This window comes from Triplophysa rosa, linkage group LG15, assembly GCF_024868665.1.
Source record: "Triplophysa rosa linkage group LG15, Trosa_1v2, whole genome shotgun sequence".
Classification (NCBI taxonomy): domain Eukaryota; kingdom Metazoa; phylum Chordata; class Actinopteri; order Cypriniformes; family Nemacheilidae; genus Triplophysa; species Triplophysa rosa.
Genome location: NC_079904.1, coordinates 19,385,080 through 19,399,640, shown reverse-complemented (window position 1 = coordinate 19,399,640; position 14,561 = coordinate 19,385,080). Strand labels below are relative to the sequence as shown.

Here is a 14,561-nt window from a genome sequence, read left to right as displayed (position 1 = left end):
ATAAATGTAAAATACAAGTGTGCCCTCTAGTGGACACTTATGACTACAGGTACAAGACTTCAGATACAATGAGCACACAAAAAGTTTGGAGTAAAACAAACTTAAAATATTAAACATCGCTAACAAAGCTAATATAAAAAGGTGTTTACATGTTGATTCAATTTGTCCCAGTTTTTATCATAGGCCTACTGAATGCACAAACATCTTCAGAGGTCATGGTCTATCTTATATGGGAAACTTGTACAAAAATGTGTTGATAACAGCATTACCCCAACCCCCTCTGGCACATTAAACATCTGATGACAAATACCTAATTACAGACACAGACTAATTTGAGGAGAAGGAGAAGAGAAACCCTTTCATAAAACACCATATTCTAGGAAAATAACAATTTACATAGATTTCATAATGGACACACAGCAACTTAAGTTTCACTTCTAACACTTTACGTTTTAAAAATATTTTATTGACCAACCAAAAATTTCACACATCTTAATATATAACAGTATATTTCAAAATACAACATCTTAAATAAGAAGTGGTCTAACATAAGGATCTGGAAAAAAATATGCTGACATGGAAATGTAATCACTGTGTGTAGGCATAATTAAGTGTCAAGTACTGTGTCAACAATTTCTCAGGGTTTGGGTGATTTGATATAATTACATTCAGTTTTATCAGAGTGGTTTTGATATTTAACAGGCAAAGTCACCCAGCATTTTATTGAGATCAGTGTGGAATCGCACCAATGACCCTATATTGTCAATGCACGGTATCTATGCAACCTAAACTCCTATTAGGCCTCTTTTTCTCGATCCAGAAGAGCTGATCTGATGCCAAGTTTCTGAAGCTCCTCTACTAGGTCTCCACTCTGGTGCATTTGAAGAAGAATGTCACAGCCCCCAACAAACTCCCCATTGAAGAAGACCTGTGGAATTGTCGGCCAGTTGGAGAAAGTTTTAATACCTGTCAAAGGAGAGAACATGTAATGTTTTTATATTGTGTATGGCAACACACAGAACTAATTCTTCTGTCTTTTCAGCATTGCTTAATCTTTGGCATCAGCTGAAAACTGCTAATGTTATAACCTCAGTCAGCTGAGGGTAAACACCCCTTTCCTCCTGTACAGGCATGATAAAAGCAATCAGAGCTTACAAGGCTTATACTGCCGTTAACCCACGTTTAGCTTTGGTCATCCAGATCCAGTAACTACCATTATATATAGCCAAGTTTTTAAACGTGAATGACAAAATTTAAGTTTTAAACCACCACGGAAATCCAACACGAAAAGTGACCACCACTGACCTTGTCTGAGATCCTGATCCTCCAACACATTGTAAGCAGCATAAATTCCGACCCCGTGCATTCTGAGGATCTGAACCACAGCGTTGCTAAAACCGCACATAGGCTGTGCGGGGGTGCCTTTCATAAACACCACCACTTTGTCCCTTTTCACCATCTCCTCTAAGTTCTTCTGGACCGCTGAGGAGCACATGAGTCGGGCCCAGCCAGAATTTAGCACAGCATTACTTTGAACTGCTCCGTAATACCATGTTCTCGATCGAAGACACCGAACTGTAGATCTAACAATGCTATTCATCGTACAGACTTAAAGGGTTTAAATTTAGAGACGTATAAATAAACTTGCCACTTCTCTTTACGAACGCCACCGTGCCTCGCCGTAGTAAGCCAGTAGCCGTAAGCCCGCCCTCTACAGTATAAACAGTCAAAGACTCCTGTTTTTCGTGACCTCTGTAATTGGTTTAAAACTGCGTCATTTATAAACACACTGCTTTATCATTATGATCTTTGAAAGGTCAATTTTAGTACAAATGTAAAAGGTATATTTACAATAAAAACGTATCGTGTTACTTGTATGACGTAAATACTGGGGGCGTTTGCATCCGGTTCGATATGTGCAATGCGCATTTTCTTCCGGTGTGTAATGTTACGTTGTTTTTTTATTTAATCTGAAGAATACAATCACAATAAGGCAGTGCGAAATCAAATTGAATTTTTTAAGAAAGAGCACATACAACATAAAAGACGATGTATAAATAGAAGAAAAATCAAACAAAAATATTAAACAGTAGGGTCTTCCGAAATATATATTTTTTACAAATAAATTAAATAAACTACTTCCACTTGTCGATTTCAACAAACTTAAAAATTTACAGTATATCTAAATTTAGTTTTAAACTACAACACAACGGCTTTGTCTTAAATACTATTCTTGTTATGGGGAAATTTCACATTCACAAGTGTAGTGCCTTATCAAAAATTGAACCTGTACACCATTTATAATACCAAAAAAAATCATCAGATCAACTCTATTTTTAAGCCACTCGTACAAATCAGACCATGTTGACAGTAAAAATGTGCTGTTGTTTCGATTTCTCCATCACAAAATGTACAACTATTATTATCAGTAGTCAGTCTAAGAAATATCGTTGAAAACTTTATAGTGTGCTTCTTTGGCTTTATGAGGTAAAGAAAATACAGAAGATACATGGTTCTTAATTAAATAGATGTTATAGAAAAACGATGAATCACGTAACTTCTATTAAGATGATCTGGACAGTTTTCTTAGGTTAGTAAAGTTCTAAATAATTAGTATGAAAAAGTACCTCTAATAAAATCTTGCTCATTTATTTTCAAAGATGGTTGTTGAAGAACTACCGATAAATTGGTATATACCGATCGGCTTTGGGTCAGCTCATTACCGCAGGCCGATGCCGCGCTTGTCTGTTTGTGTTAATAATCCAGTATCTTACTCGTACATTTTCTTTTTTTCTTTTGTTTTTAGGTCTACTTAAATATATGTACTATTTTTAATCAAGTTCTATTTTATATGATAAGTAGCACAATTTTACCACAGGGGAACGTTCCCTGTAGGTTATATTTTTCCTAACCAAAAGCCCTGCAGGGTGTTTTTCTAACCAACAGCTAACGTTCCCGGAACGTTCCCTGCAGGTTAGTTTTTCTAACCAACAGCTAACGTTCCCGGAACGTTCCCTGCAGGTTAGTTTTTTCTAACCAACAGCTAACGTTCCCGGAACGTTCCCTGCAGGTTAGTTTTTTCTAACCAACAGCTAACGTTCCCGGAACGTTCCCTGCAGGTTAGTTTTTCTAACCAACAGCTAACGTTCCCGGAACGTTCCCTGCAAGTTAGTTTTTTTCTAACCAACAGCTAACGTTCCCTGCAGGTTAGTTTTTTCTAACCAACAGGTAAAGTTCCCGGAACGTTCCCTGCAGGTTAGTTTTTCTAACCAACAGCTAACGTTCCCAGAACGTTCCCTTTAGGTTATTAACTAATAGCATTAAAAATAGACTTAATTAACATTAAGACTTACCGTGACCCTACATTAAAAATGTTAATTTTTACAAGCACCATACAAACACAGATGAAAACATAACACTATTTATCTCTTTAAATATCTAAATATAAATGACCAAATGTGATCCTTATAAGCCTGACAAAACATTACCATTATCAGGCAATGCGGGAGCGCATACACAACGTTTTTTTCTGTTTCTTTTCTGAAGTCTGCATTCAGGTCTTGAAGCAAATTACGAATCAGGTCAGTAAGATTAGGGAAAGTGTAGAACTGGGTACACTTTTACTTTCATGGAGCAATTACAAGCACATTATCAATATCACAAACTTATAAATCCCATGTGTGGCATCACAGTGTTTTTTGTATGTATTTATCGATACTTATTGACAGTTTTACAGTGTTGAATCATGGATTTTGCCATCTGATAAGTGTAACATGAGTTCAGTTATTGTAAGACAGTTCATAAAGTACAGAATACTGCCACTAGTGTAGTGTAAGGACTTAACACTACACTAGTGACAACATGTAGGAGGCAAACACTTCTGTACTCTGCTTAATGGAAAAATAGGCAGTAGATGTTTTTTTAAATATTTTGGGGGGTTTACCATTACATAGACATTGCTGGCCTATCATCTTTCAGGCAAGCCTAAACAAACAGTAAACTACACATCACTACAATTACAAGAGGCTTTAACAGTTTTATTAAATTGGGAATAAATCAAACATATGGAACAAGAGAACTGACTGGGCAAATAATAAGCTTATGCAGAATAAACACAGGGAAAATAAAGCACTCATTCTCAAAACCTTCACTCACTGATCTCCCAGAGGGAATAAAAGGACATCAAGCACTCCCAACACCAGGGGAATTGTTGCAAGACAATTAAAACAATGCTTGTCAGGCAGGGGCGGACTGGCCATCTGGCGTACCAGGCGTTTTCCCGGTGGGCCGCTAACGTATGGGGCCGGACGTGTTTGCCCCTAACGTATGAGGCTGTAACAGAGGCGTGGCCACTTAGAAGGACGTATTATAAAAGCGAATGCATGCAACGCGAATGCAAAAGGGGAGGGCCGATGCAGACCTAAAAATGCCTGGGCCGAATTTTCTTCGCATTCCAGCCCTGTTGTCAGGGATGGAGTGTGTCCATTTGAATTATGCTGAAGTTGGGGAAACACTTTTTTATTCACCCCATCTGTGACTTTCCTGTAAAGCTGACACTTGGTCCTAACAGATGAACACCTGCAAAAATAATAGTAGATTAGCAGCAGCAACAACAACAAGGGTTATTCCTTATATAATATATATATATAAATCGTTTGCATAAGTGAGTGTAAATGTTAATAACTCCACTTTTCTTCGAAACATGCCATTTCGTTTTACACATCAATTGATTTAATAATTTAGAATAAGAATAACAGTTGTTAGTAATTAGTGTAGTTTTTAAACAGATTCTAATAATATTTATATTTTAATTTACCGCTAGATGTCGCTGTGGGATAGGGTACTGTGTTGGTTCAGAACAAGGTTTTGTAGAACTTTAAATAAAATATAAATGCATTCCTTTCACTGGAGAAAATATTTGTTATATTTTAACCTGTAGTTAATAGCCTACTTAGACAATATCAAAGTATATTGTAAAAAAGTGTGATTACCATTTTAAATTCCTGTGTGGGGCAAATTTCAGGACTAATGCTATTAGGTCTTCCACATCAATCGCCTTCAACGTCTTGAAGTAGTTCTTTTGTGTTGCCTCTAGAAATAGAATAAATAAATCACAGTTAATCTCCAAATAATTTCTGCATTGTAATGTGTAGACACAGTACTTATATATACTTATATGGTCTGCATGGCGAAGGCGCATTTCCGAATCCACTTTTGATGATATAGACGATGGAAAAACTGGCTAGGCGCATCGTCTCAAAGTTTTATCTACCATTCCCTTTAAAAGCCAGTTGCAGAGGTGGACAGTAACGAAGTAAATTTACCTGAGTACTGTACTTAAGTACACTTTTTGAGTATCTGTACTTTACTTGAGTATTGTTTTTTCTGAGTACTTGTACTTTAACTTCACTATTTGAAAGACAAATATCATACTTTTTACTCCACTACATTTATAAAAAGGTCCAAAAGTAGAAAATGGTTTTTATGCAGCGGGTTTCCTGTGTGCGCAATTTATCTGGCTTGCGATCTGCCAGGACCTTTTACTGTTGCCAAGTATTCCAGTTTTTCTATGCTGGCGGTTTTCCGGCAAGCTTTGAATGGCCATTTGGCAAATTTTTTGACGCAAAAATTTTCTTCCCCGCTAAACTAATGTAAACGTAGGCGCTGCTACACCGTTGATTGCGCTCTAAAAAGGCAAATAGAACAATAAAAGACGAAAAAGGCACATGTTAAAGTGTGGTGTAATCATCTGTGGGTTACAATCAGTCAAAGATCGTAGAAACATTGTCATGAAAATGATCGGCATAACGGCTAAACGGTAAATAAGCGTCACATACACCTTGAGCTACGCGTGCGTGTTAACTTCTGATCTGCTGCTATATCATTTAAAGCGATTTGGAAAATGAATTGTCAGGGTATTGTACATCGGTAATGTCATCCGCCCACTAGGGGGCCTGAGAGTGAAAAGGACGGCATAGGGGAACATGTAGAGAAACAAGACGCAGTAGTTGTGATCGGATGAATATGTCCCACAGAGTTCTAGGAGTCTAATAAACCAAAGTAACTAACATACGCCTCTTCAGTTTATGATCACAAGACATGAATGATGTTTTTACTGAAGTAACTATATAGTTGAAGTATTCCTGTTGAAATAAAAACAATAGAACCCTGCCCAAAATACAACATAAAATGTAATGGATTTAATGGTTATAATGGGAATTGTATGCTTGTTGTCTACTTGTATGTGATGGATTCTATTGATGGGATGGTAAATCCTATTGGAATAAAACCGAAAACACACTACAGTTTACACGACGGAGTTTGCAAGAGCAAAGACTGAACGCTTCTCCAGAGAGAAAACGCATCTGCCCGTACGAGAGGTGAAAGAAGCAATTGACTATCTGTGGAGAAATGTAGAGAATAGGTGTTAATCTGTTTAAATGCGCACAAAGAGTAGGTGTTAATCTGTTTAAATATGCACAAAGAGTTAACCCCCCCAAATATTTATTTTTGCAATGTTTGTTTAACTTGTAGTTTGATTGTTAATGTTTAATAATTCGGGACAAGCACACATTCATAATAAAACCTACAAAGATGTAATGAATGTCCACTAGGTGGCAACAGCAAGATAGAGACTCCTGGAGTAGACCAGAGGAGAAGAAGAGTTAGCTGACGAGTGTATAGAGAGAGGCACGAGTCGGTTGTTGTGAGAGATAACGGTAACGAGATCTCTAGAATGCTCGTGAATGTGCTGGCGGAATAAAGAACCCACCTGAATCACACGCTTGTGGTAGTCTTCTTCAAGTGTGTTACAAATACTGGCGACGAGGAAGGATCGACGGTGCCGTATTGAGTGAGTTACGACGCTGAGCATGGACCTAGAGCAGCTACAGGATCGGCTAAGCGAGGCACTGCTCCGTCTGCGGCTCGATCAACTGCAAGAGGTGTGTGAATATGCAAAAGTGTCTGCAGAGGGACAGAGTAAACGGCACTGGCTGATCAGATTAATCAGTGAAGCAGTTGAGGGTGTTGTAGAGACAGATGACAACGTAGCCCGTCAACATGTGAAAGACTTGTTAGCGTTTTGCTAGCGGGATGACGCAACGCAGCGACCGCGCGATTCAAGATGGCGGCGGCGATACAGACAGGAGTTCTGCGGAGCTTGCGGATTTAAAGAGACAGTACACAGGACTGCATCATCATTTTGAGTCATCCACAAATATGCTGAAAAACGAAATCCAACGCTTGAGTTTGAAAGTTCCTGATGTGTCAAGTCCCCCTGTGCTTTCCCAGCAGCAGCAAGCAATTCCTGAAGTCACCATTCGACGTGATTTTAAGATTAATGNACTCCTGCAACAGGACGACAGTATATTAGCAGTCTTTGTAACAGCTGCAGAAAAATCTACAGATAACACAACACAATTAGGAAGAACATATATTGTTGGCGAAACAAGACAAAACTTTAGACCAGTATTGGACAGAGCAACTGGCCATTTGACTTTGGAATATACGGACATCACTACGCAGCTTTGGAAATATTATACGGAATATTACCCAAATAATTGACCTGATAAATATTGTATGTGACGAATGTCATCTGCCTTTAAACAATTTGCTAAAAAATTCAGACCTGATCATATGGATGACACCCCACACCGAAAACCACCTGCAGACCGAATAAGAGGGACATCGCTCTATTTTCCAACTAGGGAGGAAGGTACTGAGTGGTTGTGTTATCAAGAACTGGTGAATTCTGGTTATGTGTCTGTATTTCAAGAACAAAGACAACTTAGTGGCAACTGCTAAGAAGGCAACCCCTCGAAACTCAGCCCGTCACACAATAATAACTATTGGCCGTGTTTACTTCACACACCAGGAATGAATTCAGCGACTGAAAAGCCATTGACCTTTAACTGGTCATCCCATATTCTGTTTTGCCCTTGATCTGAAAAAGGTTCGTTTGAAGTTCAAAAAATCTCTCAGACAAAGAAGGTTCAGGTGTAAAGGAGTTAACTTTATTTGATCAGGCCAAACAAAGTGAGATGTCCCAAGTCATCTGAAAACTTAGTGTTTTCCAGCCTGTAGTTATAGTGAAACTTAGGAAAGGAGGTGCTTTCCTAAACCAATCAGGTAAATTCCCTTTATCTTTTATTTTTTATTATCCAATCATTCTCGTCTGCCACTATTATTTTCTAGGCAACAAGGTTTGTATCTAATAGTGGAATGTCGGCCTTCACTTGGTTTTTAAAAATAAGTTTTCCAGTTGGTACCAGTTTTCAGGCCACAAAGTGAACAACATGTTCAACCTTCTGAACTTTATCTAGGTCAGGCCTAAATTAACACATAATCTCAACCAAACGATCAACTAAAATATTTATGAAATGGACTGAAAACAATTCAAAAGACTTAGACTGGTAAATCATAAGAATAGAACAGATAAAAAGCTACTATATAATGGTTCAAACCACAACTCAATCGAAATGAGTTAAGCACTAACCTGAATACATATCGTTAATTAAAATCCACAATAACCTTCCATATTATTCAACTTGTAACCAGCTCCATCAATTGGTCCAATGAATTAAGACTAAAGACAACCATCTCATGTATAACATAATCATCACATCTGATCCAAATACCCTATCTTTCCCAACAATACCTTTATAAGGATGTTACACACGGCCCAAAGTGCATATAGCACAACATGATCAGATTTGCACATCCCCTCAATTACCTGAACAAGAGGGGGAGGTACGGAAGAGGGAGGCACGGAGGTGGGGGGGGCATACATTTGAAATTCAAACCACATAATTGTCATACTCGATTTAAAGCAGAATCCAGATTAAAACCAGGTCAGTGGGTGATTTTTACTTATCGTACTGAAGGATATGAATTGAACTGAAGTTTAATAAAATTAAACATTGCAAATAACAATATGGAGGGCAGAAAACACCCATGCCATCCTATGAGACTCCGATAGTTGTTTGGACAGCGAGACATAGCATCTGTTTTGATCATCTTGACATGTGTGATCATAATACCAATACTTCTGAGACAATTCCCAGATGGCGAGGAACTTCCACATACCCTTTTCAAGGATAACATAACTCTGCGCAAAGACATGGATATGGATTTGAACCACACAGACTTTATGAATTCTACCTTGGAACAGGCTGACTTTGGAGTAAATGCTACTAAAGATGAACATTTGTCCCCAGGTCAGTTGGTTCCAGAGTCTGCACCAAAACATCGAAATAAACGACAGAGTATCAACAACACAGACCAACTTGATTCATGGATGGATCACCCTAATCCCCCTCATCCTTATGCTACTAACATGTGGTGGAGATTCACCAATCATACAGTCAAAATGTATGCTTCCAGAAACTGTTATGTTTGTTCTCAGTTCCCTCATAGCACCACTGGAGGAGACTGGTGGCCACATCAGGATCATAACACAACATTTGAGATGACTATGGTTGCAATAGCAGCTGCAGGACTACAAAGGAAACCAAATGGAGGTACTGTTATGATGACTCAAATGGACAGCACGTGGAAATCAATCACTCTCCCCAAAAGACTTTTTGCTCAGATTGCAACAGTCAAGCATTTACCTAGTAAACTCATCTGTCATGAACGATCTTCAGGAGGACATTTCTTGGGAAAATTACCAGAGAGGAAATGTTCTCATATCTACAAGCAAACAAATGAATCTATGAGACAAAGTTGTATGTCATGTCTTCGCATAGCAGACTATGTGCATCCTCCACCTCGCCTTGTTACAACTACACATAAAGCTCCACAAACAGTTGTGGCCTACCAATACCTTGTGACTTCCGAGAGAGGACGAGCAAAATGTCCTTCATGTTTGACTGTGCATGTTCCCGATCTAGAGGGAACAGGTGTCGTTGAAGGACACTACTGGCTGTGTGGATATCGAGTATACTTATCCTTACCAAAGAACTGGACAGGACTATGTGCTTTAGTCCAACTACATGGAGGGGCCATCATCTTGCCCGATCGAACAATGGACAGTCAACACCGAACAAGAAGAGACCTATTCAATTTCCTGAGAGAAAGCCCAGTGCCAAAGAACCATCACATATGGACAGTTGCTGAGAAACTTGTGGCTGCTTTCAGCCCAGCACTGGGTGTAGAATCACTGATGCATGACGTGGAAATCACCAGATATGAGCTAGCCTCATTTATCAATACAACGAAAATCATGATGGAAGGAATCAGAGAGGAACTTCGAGGAATACGGCTTACCGCACTCCAGAACAGAGTGGTCCTGGACCAACTCACCGCAGCACGCGGAGGTGTTTGTGCTATGATTGGAGAGACTTGTTGCACGTACATTCCAGACAATGACGCGGATGGACATCTTATCGAACAAGGAATACATAACATCACCATGTTATCCACAATGATCACAAAAGAAGAAGTGAATTCAGAATCTTCCATTTGGGACTGGTTCAATAATATTTTCCCAAATCTACATAACATATTGATGTTGGCAACCTGCATTCTCTTGCCCATTTTGTTATTGTTATGTTTTTGGCCATGTGTCATGCAGGCTATTAAGAGAGCTACAACATCTGCTCCTCAACAACAGATGGTTGTTTATTCAGTTAGTGCTGAACGTATCTATGAAAATGAATAGAATGTCTATGTTTAATAGTCTCTATAAGCAGTGTTGTCCGTAACAAAAAAGATGGATAATGGTTTTTCAATTAGCTTGCATACTCGAGTATTACTTAACACACCACACGCATATACACTCACCTAAAGGATTATTAGGAACACCTGTTCAATTTCTCATTAATGCAATTATCTAATCAACCAATCACATGGCAGTTGCTTCAATGCATTTAGGGGTGTGGTCCTGGTCAAGACAATCTCCTGAACTCCAAACTGAATGTCAGAATGGGAAAGAAAGGTGATTTAAGCAATTTTGAGCGTGGCATGGTTGTTGGTGCCAGACGGGCCGGTCTGAGTATTTCACAATCTGCTCAGTTACTGGGATTTTCACGCACAACCATTTCTAGGGTTTACAAAGAATGGTGTGAAAAGGGAAAAACATCCAGTATGCGGCAGTCCTGTGGGCGAAAATGCCTTGTTGATGCTAGAGGTCAGAGGAGAATGGGCCGACTGATTCAAGCTGATAGAAGAGCAACTTTGACTGAAATAACCACTCGTTACAACCGAGGTATGCAGCAAAGCATTTGTGAAGCCACAACACGCACAACCTTGAGGCAGATGGGCTACAACAGCAGAAGACCCCACCGGGTACCACTCATCTCCACTACAAATAGGAAAAAGAGGCTACAATTTGCACGAGCTCACCAAAATTGGACAGTTGAAGACTGGAAAAATGTTGCCTGGTCTGATGAGTCTCGATTTCTGTTGAGACATTCAAATGGTAGAGTCAGAATTTGGCGTAAACAGAATGAGAACATGGATCCATCATGCCTTGTTACCACTGTGCAGGCTGTGGTGGTGGTGTAATGGTGTGGGGGATGTTTTCTTGGCACACTTTAGGCCCCTTAGTGCCAATTGGGCATCGTTTAAATGCCACGGCGTCTACCTGAGCATTGTTTCTGACCATGTCCATCCCTTTATGACCACCATGTACCCATCCTCTAATGGCTACTTCCAGCAGGATAATGCACCATGTCACAAAGCTCGAATCATTTCAAATTGGTTTCTTGAACATGACAATGAGTTCACTGTACTAGAATGGCCCCCACAGTCACCAGATCTCAACCCGATAGAACATCTTTGGGATGTGGTGGAACGGGAGCTTCGTGCCCTGGATGTGCATCCCACAAATCTCCATCAACTGCAAGATGCTATCCTATCAATATGGGCCAACATTTCTAAAGAATGCTTTCAGCCACCTTGTTGAATCAATGCCACGTAGAATTAAGGCAGTTCTGAAGGCGAAAGGGGGTCAAACACCGTATTAGTATGGTGTTCCTAATAATCCTTTAGGTGAGTGTATATACTTTGTATATATACTTACACTTTCTTATTACATTTTTGCTGACATTTGCCTCACTTTTTAGTATCTATTCCTCATCAGAAATTAATCATGTGTGGGACTCTTATTGAGCCCCAAAGGGGGGAATATATTGTGTAATTTCTGAGCACATATAACACAAACAGGATATATTTTACATGTATTGAGCACTGTTATTCACCACAGTTATAAATGCACTTGATAAAATACCTAAAAAGTATTAAGAAGTATTCATAGGAACATTAGGATATAGATGGGTTGATCTGAAATCACATTTAATAAGTATGATTACATACAAGTAGGTTTATGATAATGATTTGATTATTTGAAGATGAATTGATGATTTAATGATACAATCTGTACTTGTAACCAATGATTGTTCATATAAATGCACTTAATGTCACTTTAAGCATGTTTAAAGCACATTTGAGCACAATGTAACAAGGTAAAATCCAGTGATGTTTTTAGAGGCCTAAAGTTTGAAGCATGTTGTGCTCTCTCTGAAACCTGGGGATTTTCCACTGTTTAAAAGTAACCATGATTACAGGTGTGTTTGGTGGTCTCGTATGGAGACCGTGGCTTGTTTGGTGGTCTCGTGTGGTAACCATTGTATGCAAATTATTTTAAAAATGATGTAATAGCCAGCGTACCACCATTAGATACGTACCCTTTTTGCCTGGGACTTATTGGTGGCAGACAATTAACAATTGGATAATAAAAATAAGAGATAACAGGAAAGTACCTGATCGGTTTTAGAAGAGACCACCTTTCAGAAGTTTTACTATAATTGTAGACTGGAAAACACTTGGTTTTTAGATGACTTGGAACATCTCACTTTGTTTGGCTCGAGCAAATAAAGTTAACTCCTTGACACCCGGACCTTCTTTGTCTGAGAGATTTTTTGAACTACAAGACTGATATTTTTCCACAACAGAACCCTGTTTTGACTGTTATTTTCCTTTGCATTTTGTAAGCCTGCGTGTACCTGCCATTTTTCCACCTGAGGTAAAATTGAATTGACTTTACCACAGCCTATGATGAGTGACACTAATTTACGATATTTAATGCCATACTTTTTAATTCCTCAGACGTGTAAAGCTCAAAAGGCTGATGTCAGAAATGATGTAACGTTAGGACATAAATTGTAATCTGTTCTGAGAGCAGATTTATGCAGCCCGCGCTATCGTTGTTTGCAGCCTGTGTAGTGCTAGAATGCTAGTTCCCATTACATTTTAAACAATGTACATCATATAACACGGATTTGTTGTATTTGCTTTGTTTGCGTGATATTTCTGGTTCGTGTAGTGCTAATTATAAATGAAAAGCCTTTGAGGGTTCTCAGCGTAACGTTACCAGAGAGTGATTGACAGCACGACGTGATAATTTCCCACCACTTATAACAATGTATTAAAATATGGGTGCATTACTAAAAAGCACAAATCTCAGCACATGACAAAATTTCTCCAGGATTTAAAACCGACTCGGACTCCAGGGGGGTTAAATGATGGATCTGCACATAGATGCAGCATCTTTGCCTTCATTATGCAGACTACACATCACAGATTGTTCATAAGAGTATATAGTATATACTGTACTTGTCAACTAATAATTCTGTTATTGTGAGGTGATGCATTTTTGAATTGTTTGACATTAAATTGACAGCATGTAGAAGACTCATTTGTGCTGTAAACTATGATGCTGGACATATCAAATAACTGTATTTGTGTTCTTCTGTTACAGGTGTGGACTGAAACCACTGGAGCACGAGACAGGGGTGGACAAAGAGCCCTTAACGCAGTCTGGCACAAAACATCAGACTGTCAGCAGTTTAAGCGTTCAAAATATTTTTTGTTCAGTTGAGTTTAAAGTACCCTTTCTAATCTGAAATCTATCAAACTATTTTTAATGAATTTAACATTTAAGACTGTTTTTAAGGTTGAGTTAAATATTTTGTGTTAAGGATCAGAAAATTATAATAAATTTGATATTGAACATCCATGTGTTTTTCATTTTCAGAATGCACCTATTATGTTTATGATGTACAGGCAAATATAAAGTAGTAGATTATTCATTTTTAAGACTAACATCTAAGAAAGCAACATCCAAATGCTGCAGTTATCATTTAATCAGTAAAAATAGCATTGTATTTGGTAGAGCATAAGAATGGAAAAGGTCAATTACAATTTAGCAATAACAAAGATTGTACTGTCCAGGTAGGAAACCTCAAAAAACATAATCTAGAACCACTCAAGTATACACTATTCAGGGCTCCTCCATTAAACCATTGGTTTAATCCACATGGGTTTTATAAGGTGGGACCAATATGGGGCTTATGCATGTTGCCCACTTGGGTCCCACATGGTCCCCACTCAGATTCTACGTAGGATTCATATGGGCTAATTCACATAGGGCCGACATGGAACCCGTGGACAAATCCACTTTTGGCCCATGCCTCAAGCCCATATGGGGCCTACATTGGCCCCACAAAAAAATGTTGGCTGGGAAGTTCATGCTTGTTACATTACAATCATTGCGCAAC

General features: G+C 38.8%; 1 protein-coding gene across 2 annotated transcripts; it reads right to left on the bottom strand.

The window, feature by feature from the left end:
• Nucleotides 1-427: 427 nt before the first annotated feature.
• Nucleotides 428-1,894, bottom strand: LOC130565612 (glutaredoxin-related protein 5, mitochondrial). 2 transcript variants are annotated; one of them, XM_057352498.1, is made up of 3 exons: nucleotides 1,649-1,894; nucleotides 1,306-1,482; nucleotides 428-966 (listed from the first exon to the last, which is right to left on the bottom strand). In XM_057352498.1, exons 2-3 carry the CDS (start codon nucleotides 1,457-1,459, stop codon nucleotides 797-799), a joined length of 324 nt encoding a protein of 107 aa, XP_057208481.1. In that variant the 5' UTR covers nucleotides 1,460-1,482; nucleotides 1,649-1,894; the 3' UTR covers nucleotides 428-796. The 2 variants fall into 2 exon arrangements, with proteins under 2 accessions (XP_057208481.1, XP_057208480.1); XM_057352497.1 differs by having other exon boundaries at nucleotides 1,306-1,894.
• Between the last annotated feature and the right edge of the window lie 12,667 nt (nucleotides 1,895-14,561).